Genomic DNA, 14,576 nt, shown 5'->3' with positions numbered 1-14,576 from the left:
AAAATTCATTTCTAATTTTATTTTACCATTTTTTTTTTACTTTTACTTGCTTGTTATTTTTATGAATGTGTGTTTTATGTTGGTTTTTTCCTGCTGCATTTCGAATACTTCGGTTTGGTAATGATTGTGAAATATTCAAAACTTCAGCAAAGATGCATGATGATGTTTTTTGGTGGTTGAGATGAGTGTGGATGATGTGATGATGTTTAATTGATGATACAAAAATCTTTTGGAAAAAACTCTACAAGTAGATAGCAAAAAAGTTACAAAAGTAAAATTTGTTGAGGAAAGTTTGTAGCGTAAGCGAACATTTTTTGTGGTGCCTTAGGGTGCCTCCGGAGTCTTTAGATTGTACTTGGATTTAATGTTGTTGAGCTCATCCTGTTTCTTGTCCACATCCACGCGCTTGAACGCCTTGTTGGACTGATAATAGAGGACGACAAGGTAACGATTGCACACATTGAAACCGGATAAATGATCGCAGGCGTTCTTCGCATCGAAGATGTCTTCGTAGACAACAAAGGCGGTGCCGCGTGTCTCGGGTGTGTTGCCACTGCACAAATATAAATGCAAATATGCGTATGTATACACAGTAAGTAATTGCAATTAAATCATAATCAATTAAATTGACAACTTACACGCGAATTTGACGTATGGCACCGAACTTGCCGAATATATCGTACATCTCGTCCGATGTGATTTTATATGGTAAATTGCGCACGTATAGAAGCCGATTCACCTCCGGCGGCAGCCGAATCTGCAAAAAAGAAATTGTGCATTTTTTCAGTTTGCATTTAATTGTGTATCAATTATATTCGGATTTGTGCTTTTTGGGATACACTCACGTTGTTGCGCTTATTCATGACTGGTCGCGACTGCTCTTGAAATGCGACTAAGCTGGGAAACTTTCACTTGACCGTCGTCTGCTGCTGCTGCTTGTTGACCTCGGGATGAATGTCCTGAAACGTGGTCCTTTGTTTAAAATTAATGGGTCTCTGACTGTCTGGCCTCAAACCCCAAACAAAACAATTTGTTAAGAAGAAGACGATGCCATTTTGCAGTGCCGTAAAATGTTATTAACAGCTGCACTGTTATTAACAGCGAAAATTTATAACAGTAATCTGCAAAAACCAGTTTCACAATTTTGAGGATAAATTTAACTTAAATTAACAGTAATTTGTAACTAACGTCATATTCGAAAACAAACAAAACAATAAAACAAAAAATTTCTTATAATAATAGTTTCTTAATGTTTGCCACCTTTGTCACTGTGATCATAACATTTCCATTCACAATAGTTTTTAGAATTGGGCATCCCTGTTTTTGTGTAGAATAGATCCGATACTATCGACGGTTTTAATATGAATAGTTCTTCGATTTGTAATTTATGATAGGTCTTCACGATGTAAGTACGTGAACTAATTATCTATTAGGTTATAGCACGAACTAAATAATAATATATGGTTAATGGTTATAGTATTAAATAGTTACCAAATTACTATACTATAAAAACGGTTGGCAGTACTCACAATAAAAATAAGCGCCGCGTTAGGCCACTTTTGGACTTTTAGCGCAGGTGGTCACACTGTTTTTCATAGGTCAGCACGGATGCTGATTTTTCCAATCGAGGCTTTTTTGGTTTTTATATCAAAATTAGTTGCTTTCAATATATAGAGAATATCTCCCCCGTCAATTTGTGAACAATTGAACCCTGTGCGCGTGCATTGGACAAGCTGAAATCGAAATCGAGCCCCCTATTCGGCAATTTACGCATTGTGAAAAACGCAGTCGTCACACCTTTGGACATTCATAGACACCAATACTAATACAACAAGTACATTATTCAAAGCAGACAACCAATCAAATAGAAGTGAACGTGAACTAAAAGGCAACAACAAAAAAGTCTTATAAGACAGCTGCAAGTACCGATTCCGAGTACTTTCCGACGATTTAATTTTCGATTTTTTCGAAGCGAAACTAACTAGCAGAACCTTTTGGAAATATTACGCAAGTATTATTTCTGGGTATATTTGTTAATAATCATGGCTCAGTAAAGATGAATCCTCAACAAAATATAATCGTGCAACGGACTCCGTGTGGAGACAAACACCAACGCGAGACGCAATTTGCTGCCGTCAATTCGCAGCAAAAGCAACAACAAACAACATCCTCTTCCTCCTCTACTCATCTTCCCATCAACCTCTGCGGTCTTAGCGCAGCCAAAAATAACTACAATGGACAACAACAACAAGAAGCAACAACAGCAGCGCACAAACAAATCATCTGCTGAAGCTCAACGCAAATCATCAAGTGGTGGGTACACATGTTTTTACTATTTGTCATCGATATATCGATATTGTATTCTCTTCTGTAGATTTGCATGTCAACAATAACAAGACACGCAATTCACGACGTCGGGAGCAACTTCCAACACCACGGAACGAGCAACAACAACGCAACGTTAAGCAACCACAGCAGCAGCAACAACAACAGCAGTCGGCAAAACTACGCGTTAATGTGGACAAACGTCCACGTGCCCGCAACGGCGGCTACGGTGGCAATGGTAATGGCAACGGATCAGGCTATGGCGATGGCTATGCAGGCACAGATGCGGATTACGCTAATGGCGGCGCCGGACTAGCAGCCTCTGGCGCCGGCTACATGCGTAGCGGTGATCTTGACTACGAACTAAACTCTGTGTATGCTCACGGCAGCAAGAAACAGAATCTGAACCATCTGTTGAACTTTCACTGTGTGCCACGCGAGTCGCCAGGGGATTGGCATGGCACTGGCCATGGTGGCGCTGTGTCTCGGCGTCAGCCACGCTACAACAAGGAGCAGTTCCTGCAGGCCAACTTTCAGTTTGTCATACGCAGCAGTGCCAAGGCACAGGTGAATGGCTCGCCCGATGCGCTTATCGATTGGCAGCTGATTGAGCAGATCAACATCCATACGACCGAGGAGCCCCAGTGTCCCATTTGCCTCTATCCACCAGTGGCGGCCAAGTTAACACGTTGTGGTCATGCTTACTGTTGGCCCTGTTTGCTGCATTATCTCTCGTTGAGTGACAAGACCTGGCGCAAGTGTCCCATCTGCTATGATGCTATCCATGCAGCAGATCTGAAGAGCTGCACTATCGTACAGCAGCAGGCGATGAATGTGAGCAATACCATCAGCTTTCAGCTGATGCGTCGTCGCAAAGGCTCCATGTGCATTGAGAGCTGTGCAACAGCAGCAACTGCTCTTGAGCATGAACGCTTTCCGCTATTGAGTTCGCTGGATGAGGCTAAACGTTTCTCCAAGTTTTTGGTAGCTAAGCGCACGGATGTGGCTGCTATTATTGAGCGAGAGCGTCGCGAACTTTTGGCCGAATCCGATGTATCCTGTCCGGAGGATGTATTCATACAGCAGGCGTTGGTCACGCTTAACGAACGCAGCGAAAAACTTGGTTTGGAGCCGGAGGAGCAACAGCCGCAGCAGCCAACATTGCCGCAGGTGGCGGAGGAAGAGCTACAGCCCAAGACACAGGATATTGATGAGAAACCCGACAATGCATCGGTGTCGTCCAACAGCAGCAGCTCCTGCAACATCAACACCATTAACACCAACAAATATTATTATTTTTATCAATCGAACGACGGTCAAAACATCTATTTGCATCCATTGAATGTTAAAATGCTGCAAGCTTGCTATGGCACCTTGGATCTGGCTCCAGTGCTGATTGCTGGGCAGATATTACAGAAGGAGCATCACTCAATGGATGAAGAGCATCGCCGTAAATTCACTTGCTTGGGTCATTTACCACTCACATGTCAGTTTGCTGTGGTCGAAGTGGATCTGCAGCCTCCTACTATATCCAACAGCATTCTTAAGCTGTTCAAGGGTAATTTCAAAGTGTCTTTGAATAAGTATCCCAACTAAATTTTAAATACTTCATATAGATGATCTGTTGCATCGCAAGAAGGAACGTCAGCGTCGTGAGCGTGAAGAACGTAAGCGCGAGCAGCACATCAACGAGATCAACGATCGTCAGATGGGCAAACTTATAGCCAGTGCAGCCAATTTGAATCTAAGCTCTACGCATGAGTTTCCGACTGTGAGTCATAAGTCTACAATATATGTAGATTTTCAGTTAATATTGATTCTTATTTTAGTGTGGCTTTGAGGAGGATTTGCCAGCACCACGCGGCTCAATGCCTATCTCGATTGCCGAGCCAAGCGGCATGAGATACTCTAGCGTAGCTGCTAGTCCCAAGCAAGAGCTGTGGCCCAGCATTGGCAACGCCTCACCAGGCACCTCGACGGGCTCGCGTCATAGTCCACCGGAGTTCCAGGCGGGTGCTTGGGGACGCGCCGCTCCGCCACCACCAAGAGCTACCGCTGCTGCAGTTGCTAGTCGACCCACTCTGGATGAGGACAATGAATTGCGTGCTGTCGGTCCTTGGGCATTGGGTGAATTACTTGTCGGCGCCTTGGGTCAGCAGAAACAGCGTGGAGGTGGCAAACCGAATTCAGCGGCTGCTGCAGATGCTACCGCTGGCAATAAGAAGCAAAAGAAGGGCAAGAAGATGGTACCATTATTTGCAGTCGGCATGAACCGAGCTCCTTAAAAACAAAATACTTTTATTTTACACACACACAAATATGCATATTGAAAAGGGAAATTTTTGTTTAGATCGAACATTGCTATTACAACGTTATTGCGAATAACATTAACCAGATAAATCAAGTTTTTTTTTATTTAATTAATCCACACTCATATGTAATTGCATTATTATATAACAAACAATATATACTCCAATAAAGGCAGAGAGCATATCAAAATGCACAATGAAATATCTGTTATGGGAATAATTAAATAAACAAGAAATGGAATGGAATTTCCGTGTTTTCTGGTTGATTGCATTTCTGCACCCACACAAAACAATTGTATAATTTATTTATATGTTGCAATACTCATGTGCTGCTTATTATTTGATAATAATCTAGCCGATTCACTATGAATAATTGCTGCTGGCAGGCCAAGCCTTATCAAGCGTAGTATTCCAAAGCTCATTTGAATTCCTGGGAATCAATCAAATAGTCAAATCGACAGCTCTTGGGGCATGTATTTCTACACGTACGCATTAGCTTTAATAATACTTCTCGAACTCATACGATATAAAATAGAAAATATCATAAGTCGTATTTGCTTTCAAATTTTATTTTTCAAAAAATATTCAACAAAGCATTTTTGCAACTGTATTTTGCATTTATATTTTTTTCATTTCTTGTTTTTGTTTGGATTTTTTGACGATACGAATGTGTGTATTGTTGTTTATTTAATAATGTATTTTAGTTGTTGGTGTTGTGTTGTTGAACTTATAGTTAAAGGTGTTACGCGAAATAATTTAATATAAATATATCTATATATTTTGCTCCTTTTACTTTCACGCACAATCTTTAAGGCTTAATACAAAAAATGAGTCTTCTGCGTTGGATTTTCTTTTCTTTTTTCTTTCTTTCATGTTGGATGTGAATGATGAATGCTGCTCCATTTGGCTAATAAATTGGCTACTCTCTCGAGGCGGGCTGGGATCGGTAATTGGTATTAGGAGCGAGTGCAAGTGCAAACTAAAGCTAACAGATTACAAATACCATTTAGAGCTACAGCTATAGAAAATTGCAATTACTTCTTTTTCGTGTTGCCGGAGATGGCGACAACAAACTTTGTGTGTGCCATATTGCATTTCGTTTTAAGTTTTTGTTTTCTTTTTTTTCGCACCGAACAAACAATTTAATAAATATACAATTAGCTTAAAGAGACAGACAGAGATAGAGAAAGACGTGAAACTTTTAGACTAGCCAAATCTAAAAAGGGTTTAGTTTTTGTTGCTGCTAATTCAATTACTGCGCCGTTCAACGAACTCTGTATCGAAGGCGGCAGCATGATCATCATCATCATTATCGTAGTTATCTGGTGAGGAGGAAGAGGCTGCCCCTGAACGTGTCTGCTGATAGCTGCGCCGCGCCAGCGACGACGTCGAATGTTGTTTCTTCCCATTCAGTGAGCTACTGCTGCCACCGCTGTATTCCGTGGGCAGCTCCAAGTACTCGTCGGACGAATCGTTGGCATCCGCGTCCAAATCATCGCCATTAACCGAACCAGACGGACTGCCGGGTGGACTCAGTGCCTGGATTAATTTGCCCTTTGACTCGTTCCACAAGTGATTGAGACGTTCGCGACCGAAGAGCAACAGAAATGTGTCAATGAATTCACGAGATTTCTCCTCCCATTTGGTGATAATGTCGCCCTTCACTTTAGTCAACTCGCGCTTGCCACGCGATTTGAGTTCATCCATTTTGTTCTGCAGACGAAACTTCTTCTCGGATAGGAACGACACGTTAAGCTCCTTGGCGGAGTAGCCACGTGCGAGATTGCGACGCACATACAGATCATAATCCTTGACAATGCGCGCCACAATGTCCGAGGTGGAAACGCCCTCGGTACGCTCGGTGGCCACAAACATGCCGCGTGCCTTCAGTGGACCATAGATATCATCCAGACCGTCGTGTCCATAGGGAATGTCATCGTGTGCCACAAAGTCAATCTTGTTATCGGCGATAAACTCATCCGACAGCGTCCACGGAGCATTCTGCACAATCTGCAAAGGGAAAATAAGTATTAGTAAGGGTGGAAAGAGTAGGATTGAGTATAGAAACCAACCTCGTCGACGTAGCGACAGTGACGAACACCCTCGTAACGCTCGAAGCCATTCATGACGGTGCGTCCCTTCATGCGATGCGTCAGCTCATCATTGCAGACGCCGACAATCAAATAGACATTGGGGAAAATGTTCTTGGCCTGCATCAGCTGCCTGGCATGGCCCTGATGGAACAGATCATAGATGCCATCGGCATAGACGCGCACCCGGCGACCCGTCTGCCCGGAGCGTGCCATCTGATAGGTGATGCGGTGTGTATAATCGCAACGTTCGCGCTCCAGAATGGCCTCCTCATCGCAGGAGAACGGCGCCGGTTTGCAAATAGTCTGCAATGGAAATAATGAGGGAAATTTAATAAGCATATAGAACATGCAATAATTATTATAAATTATTACAAATTGCTTGAAATCCATGTGCAATGGCAACATTTTGATTTGTGGAGTTGTCTGAGGTGTTTCGTCCATTGTCGACATAACAAAAATATAGATATCTATGTATATATTTCTAGGTGTATCACAGAGGGAAAAGAAGTCTACGATCTGCTCGAGTTGCTCTCAACTATATAACTGAGCTCCAGCCATTAGACTGTCGACAGTTTGACAGCTCAGACGCTCAGCACACTGAGTTTTAGCCTCTTGCTTTAGCTGTCGCTGTCTCTGTCTCGAGGATTGGGCGCTCGATTCAATTGCGCAGTCTGCCTTCAATTAATTGGCGGCAACTGTGTCCAAATCAATACAATTGACAACAATAAAGCTGGCAGAGAACTCTCAGACTGTTGTGTTTGCATGCTTGCTGCTGCTGCTGTTGACGTTGCTGCTTTTGCTTTTTCTCCTACAACAAATTTCAATTGCCACAAATTGAGCAAGATTATAAATAGGAAGAAAATAGTCGCACGACTTGGCACGAGGCGCGATATCATACGATGCGATCCAACTAACTGAACAATCACTGAACCTCCACTCGCCCAGTTAACGTCTCATCCAATAAACGCGACTGACGCCAATCAAAGCGTCAAACATCGCAAACATTACAATTAGATTGCCAAAAAAAAGTATCGAATTAACATTAATGGACAATAGGAAAAACATTCGAATAACACCGACTAGCAAATACGCTGGCATTAAAATATATATAATTAAATTCAATTTTAAAACATGTGAAGTTTTTTTTGTCACAAGTTAATAGCTAATTTTAAGCAGTTACAGTTAAACATGTTCAAAAACCATAAATTCAAATAAAGCAGACATGTGACAGCGAATTAAAATATACATATTATATTGCTTATAAATTTTGTATTTGTTAAACTGAATACGGGGAAATCATTTTACGGTCGAATGACCAACACCTTGGAGAATGCGTATATATATATATTCTTCCGAAAAGATTAATAGATAAATTCTGCGAAAATTATGCCAATTCAAATTGGCATATTCACTGATTTTTGCAGCGATAGAATGAGAATGAATTCTAAATTGATTAAAAAAGAATAAATCGTGTATATATTTAACATGATTTATTCCTATTTAATTGTTCCTAAACTCTAAATTATTATTATTATTGTAAACTTTAAGTTTTCATATAAGATTTCCCAGTTAACACCTAATACAACCTACTATAAAACCATGAGTAATGTGATTTGATTTTTGCCAACTTTTACGGTTTGCCTTTTTAAGAATTCCTTTTATTCTTCGTTCGACGAAAATCGTGTTTTGTTTTATTTGCAGCTCGTTTATTGTTTACATTTTCCGTGCCATTAGCTTTTTAATTTGGGAATGACCCAATGTTGTGGGCTATAAGAAAAAGTGATTATGCCGTTATATATAGCTACTACGACTTCTTTTACCTGATTTGTTTATCCTTAAAAAACATTTAAAAGAGTATTCCATCTTATTTTAATATCGAGAACAAAAGTCTAAAGTGACAGCTAGGATTATAGGGCTTTAAGTTGTTATATACGCAAGTTTCTAAGAACAATCTATCATCTTTAATCTGCATTGATTAATCTGCTAGTCGCAGCTTCGATTTTCTGTCCCAAGCTGTCTACAATTAATTAAAGTTACAGCTACAACCTTAACGATTTATATAACACAGCTGTTACAATTTCCCTCTTCTACCTCTTTAATCGTAAATCGTACTGCCATTAAAACTGCTTTAGGTTACAGTGCTTTTAATTGTACTAAACTTTTAATGAATTTCCTTGTAATGCTTGCACACTCATTTCTATTGAGTAACAACAATTGCTTCTGTTCTATATGCGATTACTAATTTTGCCACTATTATCAGTCCAATTTTGACGTAGTCATTGTATATGTGTTTGCCAATTGAATACTTCCCCTGATAAATAAAGAACTCACTATATCGTATGATGTTATATGAATTCTGTATCATCGACTAACTTTAATGAGTTCATATACTTGTTTTCGGACGCTGGAAATGATTTCATCCGTTCGCAATTGCTGCACTAATGCCTTTAAATTATATTTATCGTCTCTCAGCAAATGAATTTTTCTATACATTGCCATTTTGCAACTACGCAGTTTGTGTTCCGAATATATTCCAGAGACTAACATGTAAAACTTTCCACCTTTCCCCTTCCACCAAAACCGAAATTCACACCACAACCGATGATGCAATTGATTTCTTTCTGACCTTGTGGCAAAGACATTTCGGGATTTATACTATATATACTATTTGGTATATAAATTTGATAAAAACAAAAACTTTCTTTATACTATATATACTATTTAGTATATAAATTTGATATTAAACTTTCCTTATGCTATATATAGTATTTAGTATAATAGATGTAATATATAAATTTGATTGAAAACTTACTTTGTATACTATTTAGTATATAAATTTGATAGTAAACATTCTTGTTGTACTATATATACTATTTAGTATATAAATTCGATGGTAAACTTACTTTATACTATATATACTATGTAGTATATAAATTTGATAGTGAACTTACCGCTAAATCGCTTGTGCCGCTGCTGCTGTAGAATGTTTGACGGCTGTTTAACGACGCCGCCGCCAATTCGGCAGGTGTTTGGGGACGTGGGACATATTGACGCTTGGCACTGGCGCCCAAGCCATTGAGATGATAATCACCCATCGCAACTGCTGCTGTCGAAGCGGAGGCAGAGGATGGCAGGATGTCGTCGGGTGAGGTGGCCGCCTCGTTGCCGTCATCGGCATCGCTCTGTGAGATTGTGCGCGTGCAATCGCGCAATGTGGTTGCTGCCTGTGGCTCCTCGGCAATGTCCAGTACCACGTCGTCCAGGCTGCTGCTAGATGCTGCTTTCGATGCTTTCGCTGAGGTGCGTGAGGTTGATGAGGTCGTTGATGTTGTTGTCAGCGTCTGGTGCTTGGAGTCCATGGCGGGCATGGCAATCGCTGTCTCGTAGGTGCGTTTCCTTGTGCTCAGTGTCGATGTGACTACAACGGCAGCGGCGGTGGCAGCGTTGACGGCAGCGGCAGCGGAGCCCGCGTTAATTGTGTTGCTGGTGTTATTGGCGATTATCGATGAAGTTGCCATCGCAGCGAATCTTGTACAATGGTCGCGGCAGTTTTGCTGATTTTTTGCTTTTCTCGAACTTTACAACACTCGGTGTCTTGTGTCAATTGCAATGCGGCTGCTGCAACTGCAATTAAAGTGATACAAAATAAACATATGCATGTTAATTGAGCGCATTTTAGATGATTCTTCTTCAACCCACTCGGCACACGTGACATTTCAATTGATTCGCTGCCGGATGCCATGGACAAAACAATTTGCTTTAATTGCCATTCGTCTCAATATGCCACGCGCTTTGATACGCGAAACATTCTTTACAAACCAAAAAACCAAAAAAGTAGAAAAGAAAAGAGAAACTGCAACCACAGATAAATCACAATACAAAAACCAAAAACACAAACAGCAACAACAACTTGTAGTAGACATTTTGGCACGTACCCAATGTGAAGCAAAGGCAATTAATAAGATATAAGCAACACACACACACATATTTTTTCTCAATCTGAAGGTGGGCGTGAATAACAAAGGGAGAGAGCGAGCGAGCGAACAAGTGCAGTTCTAAGAAAGTAAAACCTGAAACACACTTGAGTAAGCACCGTTATAAAGTGTTATCGATGACGATTATTGGCGACACACGCAATATGTATGTACGTATTTATGGAAATGTATGCATGTATTCATGAATCAAAGCGCACGCGAACAAACCAATTGGAGAGAGCACATGAGTAAAATAGTTTACATCTCCCTCTCTTTCTCTCGTCATCAGCTGTTGGATGCGTGCTCGAAATATTTTTTTTAAATTTAGCAAATGCCTAATAACATTTATTTAGATTGCGTAGAACTCTGCTTGTTTGGCATTGACGGCTGCTGTTACGTCAAAAGCATAAGTTATTTTGTTTGTTTGTACTATAATAACCAGGCAGCTCGTAGGCAATTCTTATCACCATGATAAGAAATATTAAGACGAAAGAAAAAAACGTACCCAGAGACACAGAAACTGTTTGGTGCGGGTGTTCAATTCAAGGTTGTCTCCACCGGCGACAATAATGCTTTCGTCTGACTCATATACATAACACACATTTAGGAAACCGGATCGAGAGACATTTTGCAAAAGTTCTCATGCGTCTTCAAGTTCAAGTCTGGCTTTACACAGAACTGGATTTTTGTAGAGCTGATGTAATCGTTATATTTGACTTTTTGCCTGAGAAGAAATTTCTGTGAAATTGAGCCAGCAACAAAACATATGCTAATCAAAAAAAGGTTGCCAAAACATGCCGCGTTTGCAAAAAAAAAATAAGTATATTCGAGGGGGAAACTTTTGTTCGACGTCGGCAATGACGTCACAGTCGTACGATCAGCTCAATACGCCTGCACACACCTACATATACCCTGCCAGTGTGTGCACACTGCAGGCGAGTCAAAATGTAAACAATATGGGAAAGAAGACATGTGGGCACATGGGTACGTGGTCGCTGGTAACGTGAGAGCGAAAGAGAACGGACATTTGCATATTGACAGCTGTTGCAGCTCTCACAAGTAGAAAAAGAGAGTGCGAGATAAGATAGGGCATCGTTACTGTTACCTGTTGCCGTCTTATCAATTGGCTTGTTTTGGGTCTTTATTTTTATCTTTTGAAGCATGTTTCCGCTGCACTATGGACATAAGTTAATGAATTCTCGCAGCTAATAATAATATAAGTATTTTGAGTACATAGATAAAATAAATAATTACTGCGCTTAGCACGAAATATATTGAATCAAACCACGAGAACCTACTGATAACCCGCCATATGTTGACAGCGATAACAGACATCAACGCAAGCGGATCTATCAAGGGAACCTGAACCTTCTCGTTCATTTTTAGCGAAATAGCAAAGTTCACTATCGTCATCGTCGTTTCTAAGCTTGAGTTGGGGTTAATGGACGTGGCTCGCGTTTCTCTCTGCCAAAAAATAATATAAAAATATATATACAGCGTGCAAAAGGTCCAACTTCTAAGAATCGAGTGGAAAGGCTAAGCACCAAAATCAAAATGGTGTTACGTTTTCTTTTCATTCTTTTCAGCTTTTCACTTTTGACTGCCATTCGCTGACAAAAAGTACAGTCGTTGTCGTTTGGTCACGTCAAATTCACGTTAGCTGGGCTTAGTTAGAAGGGAAGGGAACAGGAGAAGGAGGCGAAGTGCTATTCCATTGATAAGATGTTGCTACTGTTGTCTATATATAGCTTCGTTCGGACTCTATACTATGCAAAGTACGCTGTGCATGCATTGATAACCCATCTGATTGCTCCTAGGCAATGATTATTAAAAATTTCCCAAAAATAAATATAATATATACATATGTACACATATTCTGTGCGACGCACTGAAATTTCAATTTAGTTGAACAAACGAACTACAAGCAATTTTAATTAACTCAACCCTGTACATATTTTAATTAGCACTATTTTACTATTTCTTGTAGATTACGCGACTTGTAGAAGTGTAAACACTATTTTATTTCCGTCATAAAAGCCCTCACGTGCCCCCATTGCATAAATGCAAAAAAAAAGATAAACACTTATTAGAAGTATTGATTAGCTTTAATGGGACCTTTTATAGCAAACACCACCTGCCTAGCAAAAAACGAAGCCCTCGATAAGCGTGTCCAATCTTTCATTTTGTTCGCTCCAAATTCGTATGCTCCTCACACACACAAACACAATGAGACAGTCCGCTTACACATGACTGTCGATAAAAAGTTTCATTGAGTAAGGCAAACAGCTGACTGTCTGTGCGTAGAGTTCACATGCGTACGCCACGATCAAACTCTCTCTCCCCCACACACGCACATACGTAGATGCTCATTCACAGTCACACATATGCTCTCGCGCTCTCTTTCCAGTGCACATTCATAGATTTGGTTTCGAGACTAGCGTTGAAATTGGGCAAACGGTAAAAACGGTCGTTCAGCCGCTTGGGAAAGTGGAGCATGAGCGCAGCTGACGACGTAGGCAGTGGGCAGCGACGTCGACAGCGCTGCGTATGAGTAATGCACATAGTTTAGGTTTATTATTAAATGTGTTTTATTGTGGTGGTTGCTTATTTCACACAATGCCAAACAAGCAACTATAATGATGAATGCCAACTTTAAAATCGTACGATCACAGCGCAAAGTTCGTTTGCGAAGGTGCCACATTATTATATAGAGAGCGAAGTCAGAGAGAGGGAGAGAGAGCAAACATATAAGAACCAAAGCCAACATCGCGTGTTGCAGGTTTGTGCCACAAAAAATGCAGCAACAACAAGAACAAACATATGAAAGTCATACGATGCCCCCGAAGCATTTTAACATGAATGACGTGGCGACCTGCGACAAAAAAGAAAGAGGGAGACGGGGTTCGTGAACTGGCTGGCGTCGACAAGCCGGCTGTAGAATAAATCGATAGCGCAGCTGGCAGTGCGAACAAATAATATGCATTTAATATTTGGTCAAGGCGGTGGGATTATGTAAAACATTGTCGGGGTGCCTTGGCAGCTAAATCGGCTGATTTCACAGTCTAATTGAGACGCACATCAAAACGCTAATCAATCGGACGCTGCGCAAAAGACAGAAAGAGAGAGACAGCAGAGAGAGGGATTATTTTGCTCACGTCACGGGCAACGGGAGCGCCAACGTCATCGCCTCGGCCAGACAATATTGTTAGGCACGAGGGGGAACTACGACAGCCCCGTGGCGCTGTTTGTAAATATATATTTTTGGTATGAGCCCAATCACAACAACAATAACAACAACAATGCACCGACCACTCACTATCCCACTCTACCTATTAAATGAAAATTGAGGGCAACTTACTTTCAACTTTTTCTTTAAATTTAGCTTCCAATTTTTTTTCGGCTAAAAATCGATGAGTGCTCGTGGCTCCGTTTTTATATTATGAGTTTTTTCAACGCGAAATGACGCACCACAAAATTGAAATTTGCTTTTAGTTTGCACTGTGCCTGAGTGGCGTATGCTAGCGTTTGTCGCTGCTTCACTTGGTTATATTGTTTTTGGTGCTGCTCTTTTAATTGCAGCAATTGTTTTAAACTATTGTTGCGTCCGCGTCTGTCCCGTCACAGCGAAACGAATGGAATTCGCGCTCACCAGCGTGACCACAACACGAGTGGCCAAATATACTAATTGCGTTTCGAACCAATACAAAATATACCACTTTCTTTCTACTAAGCTGGTTACACTGAATTAGTGATGGCACAAATTTCAAATATTATAAAATTTAAAAACAGTAATCAAGTTTTTTTAATTTCAGAAATTTGCATTTTTGAACTTTTATAGAACATTGGCACAACAAACTGTTACAATCTGGTAAAGA

The 14,576-nt window shown here is 40.7% G+C and overlaps 3 protein-coding genes across 5 annotated transcripts; 1 reads left to right on the top strand and 2 right to left on the bottom strand.

The window, feature by feature from the left end:
* Positions 1-4: 4 nt before the first annotated feature.
* LOC132793806 (splicing factor 3B subunit 6) lies at positions 5-1,149 on the bottom strand. Of its 2 annotated transcripts, XM_060803896.1 has the most exons (4): positions 846-1,149; positions 639-757; positions 310-553; positions 5-241 (listed from the first exon to the last, which is right to left on the bottom strand). In XM_060803896.1, exons 1-3 carry the CDS (start codon positions 861-863, stop codon positions 325-327), a joined length of 366 nt encoding a protein of 121 aa, XP_060659879.1. In that variant the 5' UTR covers positions 864-1,149; the 3' UTR covers positions 5-241; positions 310-324. The 2 variants fall into 2 exon arrangements, with proteins under 2 accessions (XP_060659879.1, XP_060659878.1); XM_060803895.1 differs by having other exon boundaries at positions 5-553; positions 846-1,146.
* A 422-nt stretch (positions 1,150-1,571) lies between these two features.
* Positions 1,572-4,836, top strand: LOC132793801 (E3 ubiquitin-protein ligase RNF10). Its single transcript, XM_060803889.1, has 4 exons — positions 1,572-2,313; positions 2,375-3,883; positions 3,942-4,096; positions 4,155-4,836. Exons 1-4 carry the CDS (start codon positions 2,235-2,237, stop codon positions 4,608-4,610), a joined length of 2,199 nt encoding a protein of 732 aa, XP_060659872.1. The 5' UTR covers positions 1,572-2,234; the 3' UTR covers positions 4,611-4,836.
* A 349-nt stretch (positions 4,837-5,185) lies between these two features.
* LOC132793805 (choline-phosphate cytidylyltransferase A) lies at positions 5,186-14,336 on the bottom strand. 2 transcript variants are annotated; one of them, XM_060803892.1, is made up of 4 exons: positions 14,060-14,336; positions 9,679-10,351; positions 6,707-7,030; positions 5,186-6,644 (listed from the first exon to the last, which is right to left on the bottom strand). In XM_060803892.1, exons 2-4 carry the CDS (start codon positions 10,243-10,245, stop codon positions 5,883-5,885), a joined length of 1,653 nt encoding a protein of 550 aa, XP_060659875.1. In that variant the 5' UTR covers positions 10,246-10,351; positions 14,060-14,336; the 3' UTR covers positions 5,186-5,882. The 2 variants fall into 2 exon arrangements, with proteins under 2 accessions (XP_060659875.1, XP_060659876.1); XM_060803893.1 differs by lacking the exons at positions 9,679-10,351; positions 14,060-14,336 and adding an exon at positions 7,100-7,280.
* Between the last annotated feature and the right edge of the window lie 240 nt (positions 14,337-14,576).

The sequence above is a fragment of the Drosophila nasuta genome, chromosome 3 (genome assembly GCF_023558535.2).
Source record: "Drosophila nasuta strain 15112-1781.00 chromosome 3, ASM2355853v1, whole genome shotgun sequence".
Taxonomy (NCBI): Eukaryota; Metazoa; Arthropoda; class Insecta; order Diptera; family Drosophilidae; genus Drosophila; species Drosophila nasuta.
This window is presented reverse-complemented; position numbering and strand designations above follow the sequence as displayed.

What these genes read in the sequence shown, in the direction of transcription:
- LOC132793806 (XM_060803896.1), bottom strand. An exon ending in GCCATACGTCAAATTCGCGT is followed by an intron (nt 554 to 638) that starts GTAAGTTGTCAA and finishes ATATTTGTGCAG; the next exon opens with TGGCAACACACCCGAGACAC.
- LOC132793801 (XM_060803889.1), top strand. Translation starts at nt 2,235, where the DNA reads ATGGACAACAACAACAAGAAGCAACAACAGCAGCGCACAAACAAATCA. An exon ending in TCAACGCAAATCATCAAGTG is followed by an intron (nt 2,314 to 2,374) that starts GTGGGTACACAT and finishes TCTCTTCTGTAG; the next exon opens with ATTTGCATGTCAACAATAAC. An exon ending in CTACGCATGAGTTTCCGACT is followed by an intron (nt 4,097 to 4,154) that starts GTGAGTCATAAG and finishes TTCTTATTTTAG; the next exon opens with TGTGGCTTTGAGGAGGATTT.
- LOC132793805 (XM_060803892.1), bottom strand. Translation starts at nt 10,245, where the DNA reads ATGGCAACTTCATCGATAATCGCCAATAACACCAGCAACACAATTAAC. An exon ending in GCGGCACAAGCGATTTAGCG is followed by an intron (nt 7,031 to 9,678) that starts GTAAGTTCACTA and finishes TTTCCATTGCAG; the next exon opens with ACTATTTGCAAACCGGCGCC. An exon ending in ACTGTCGCTACGTCGACGAG is followed by an intron (nt 6,645 to 6,706) that starts GTTGGTTTCTAT and finishes TTCCCTTTGCAG; the next exon opens with ATTGTGCAGAATGCTCCGTG.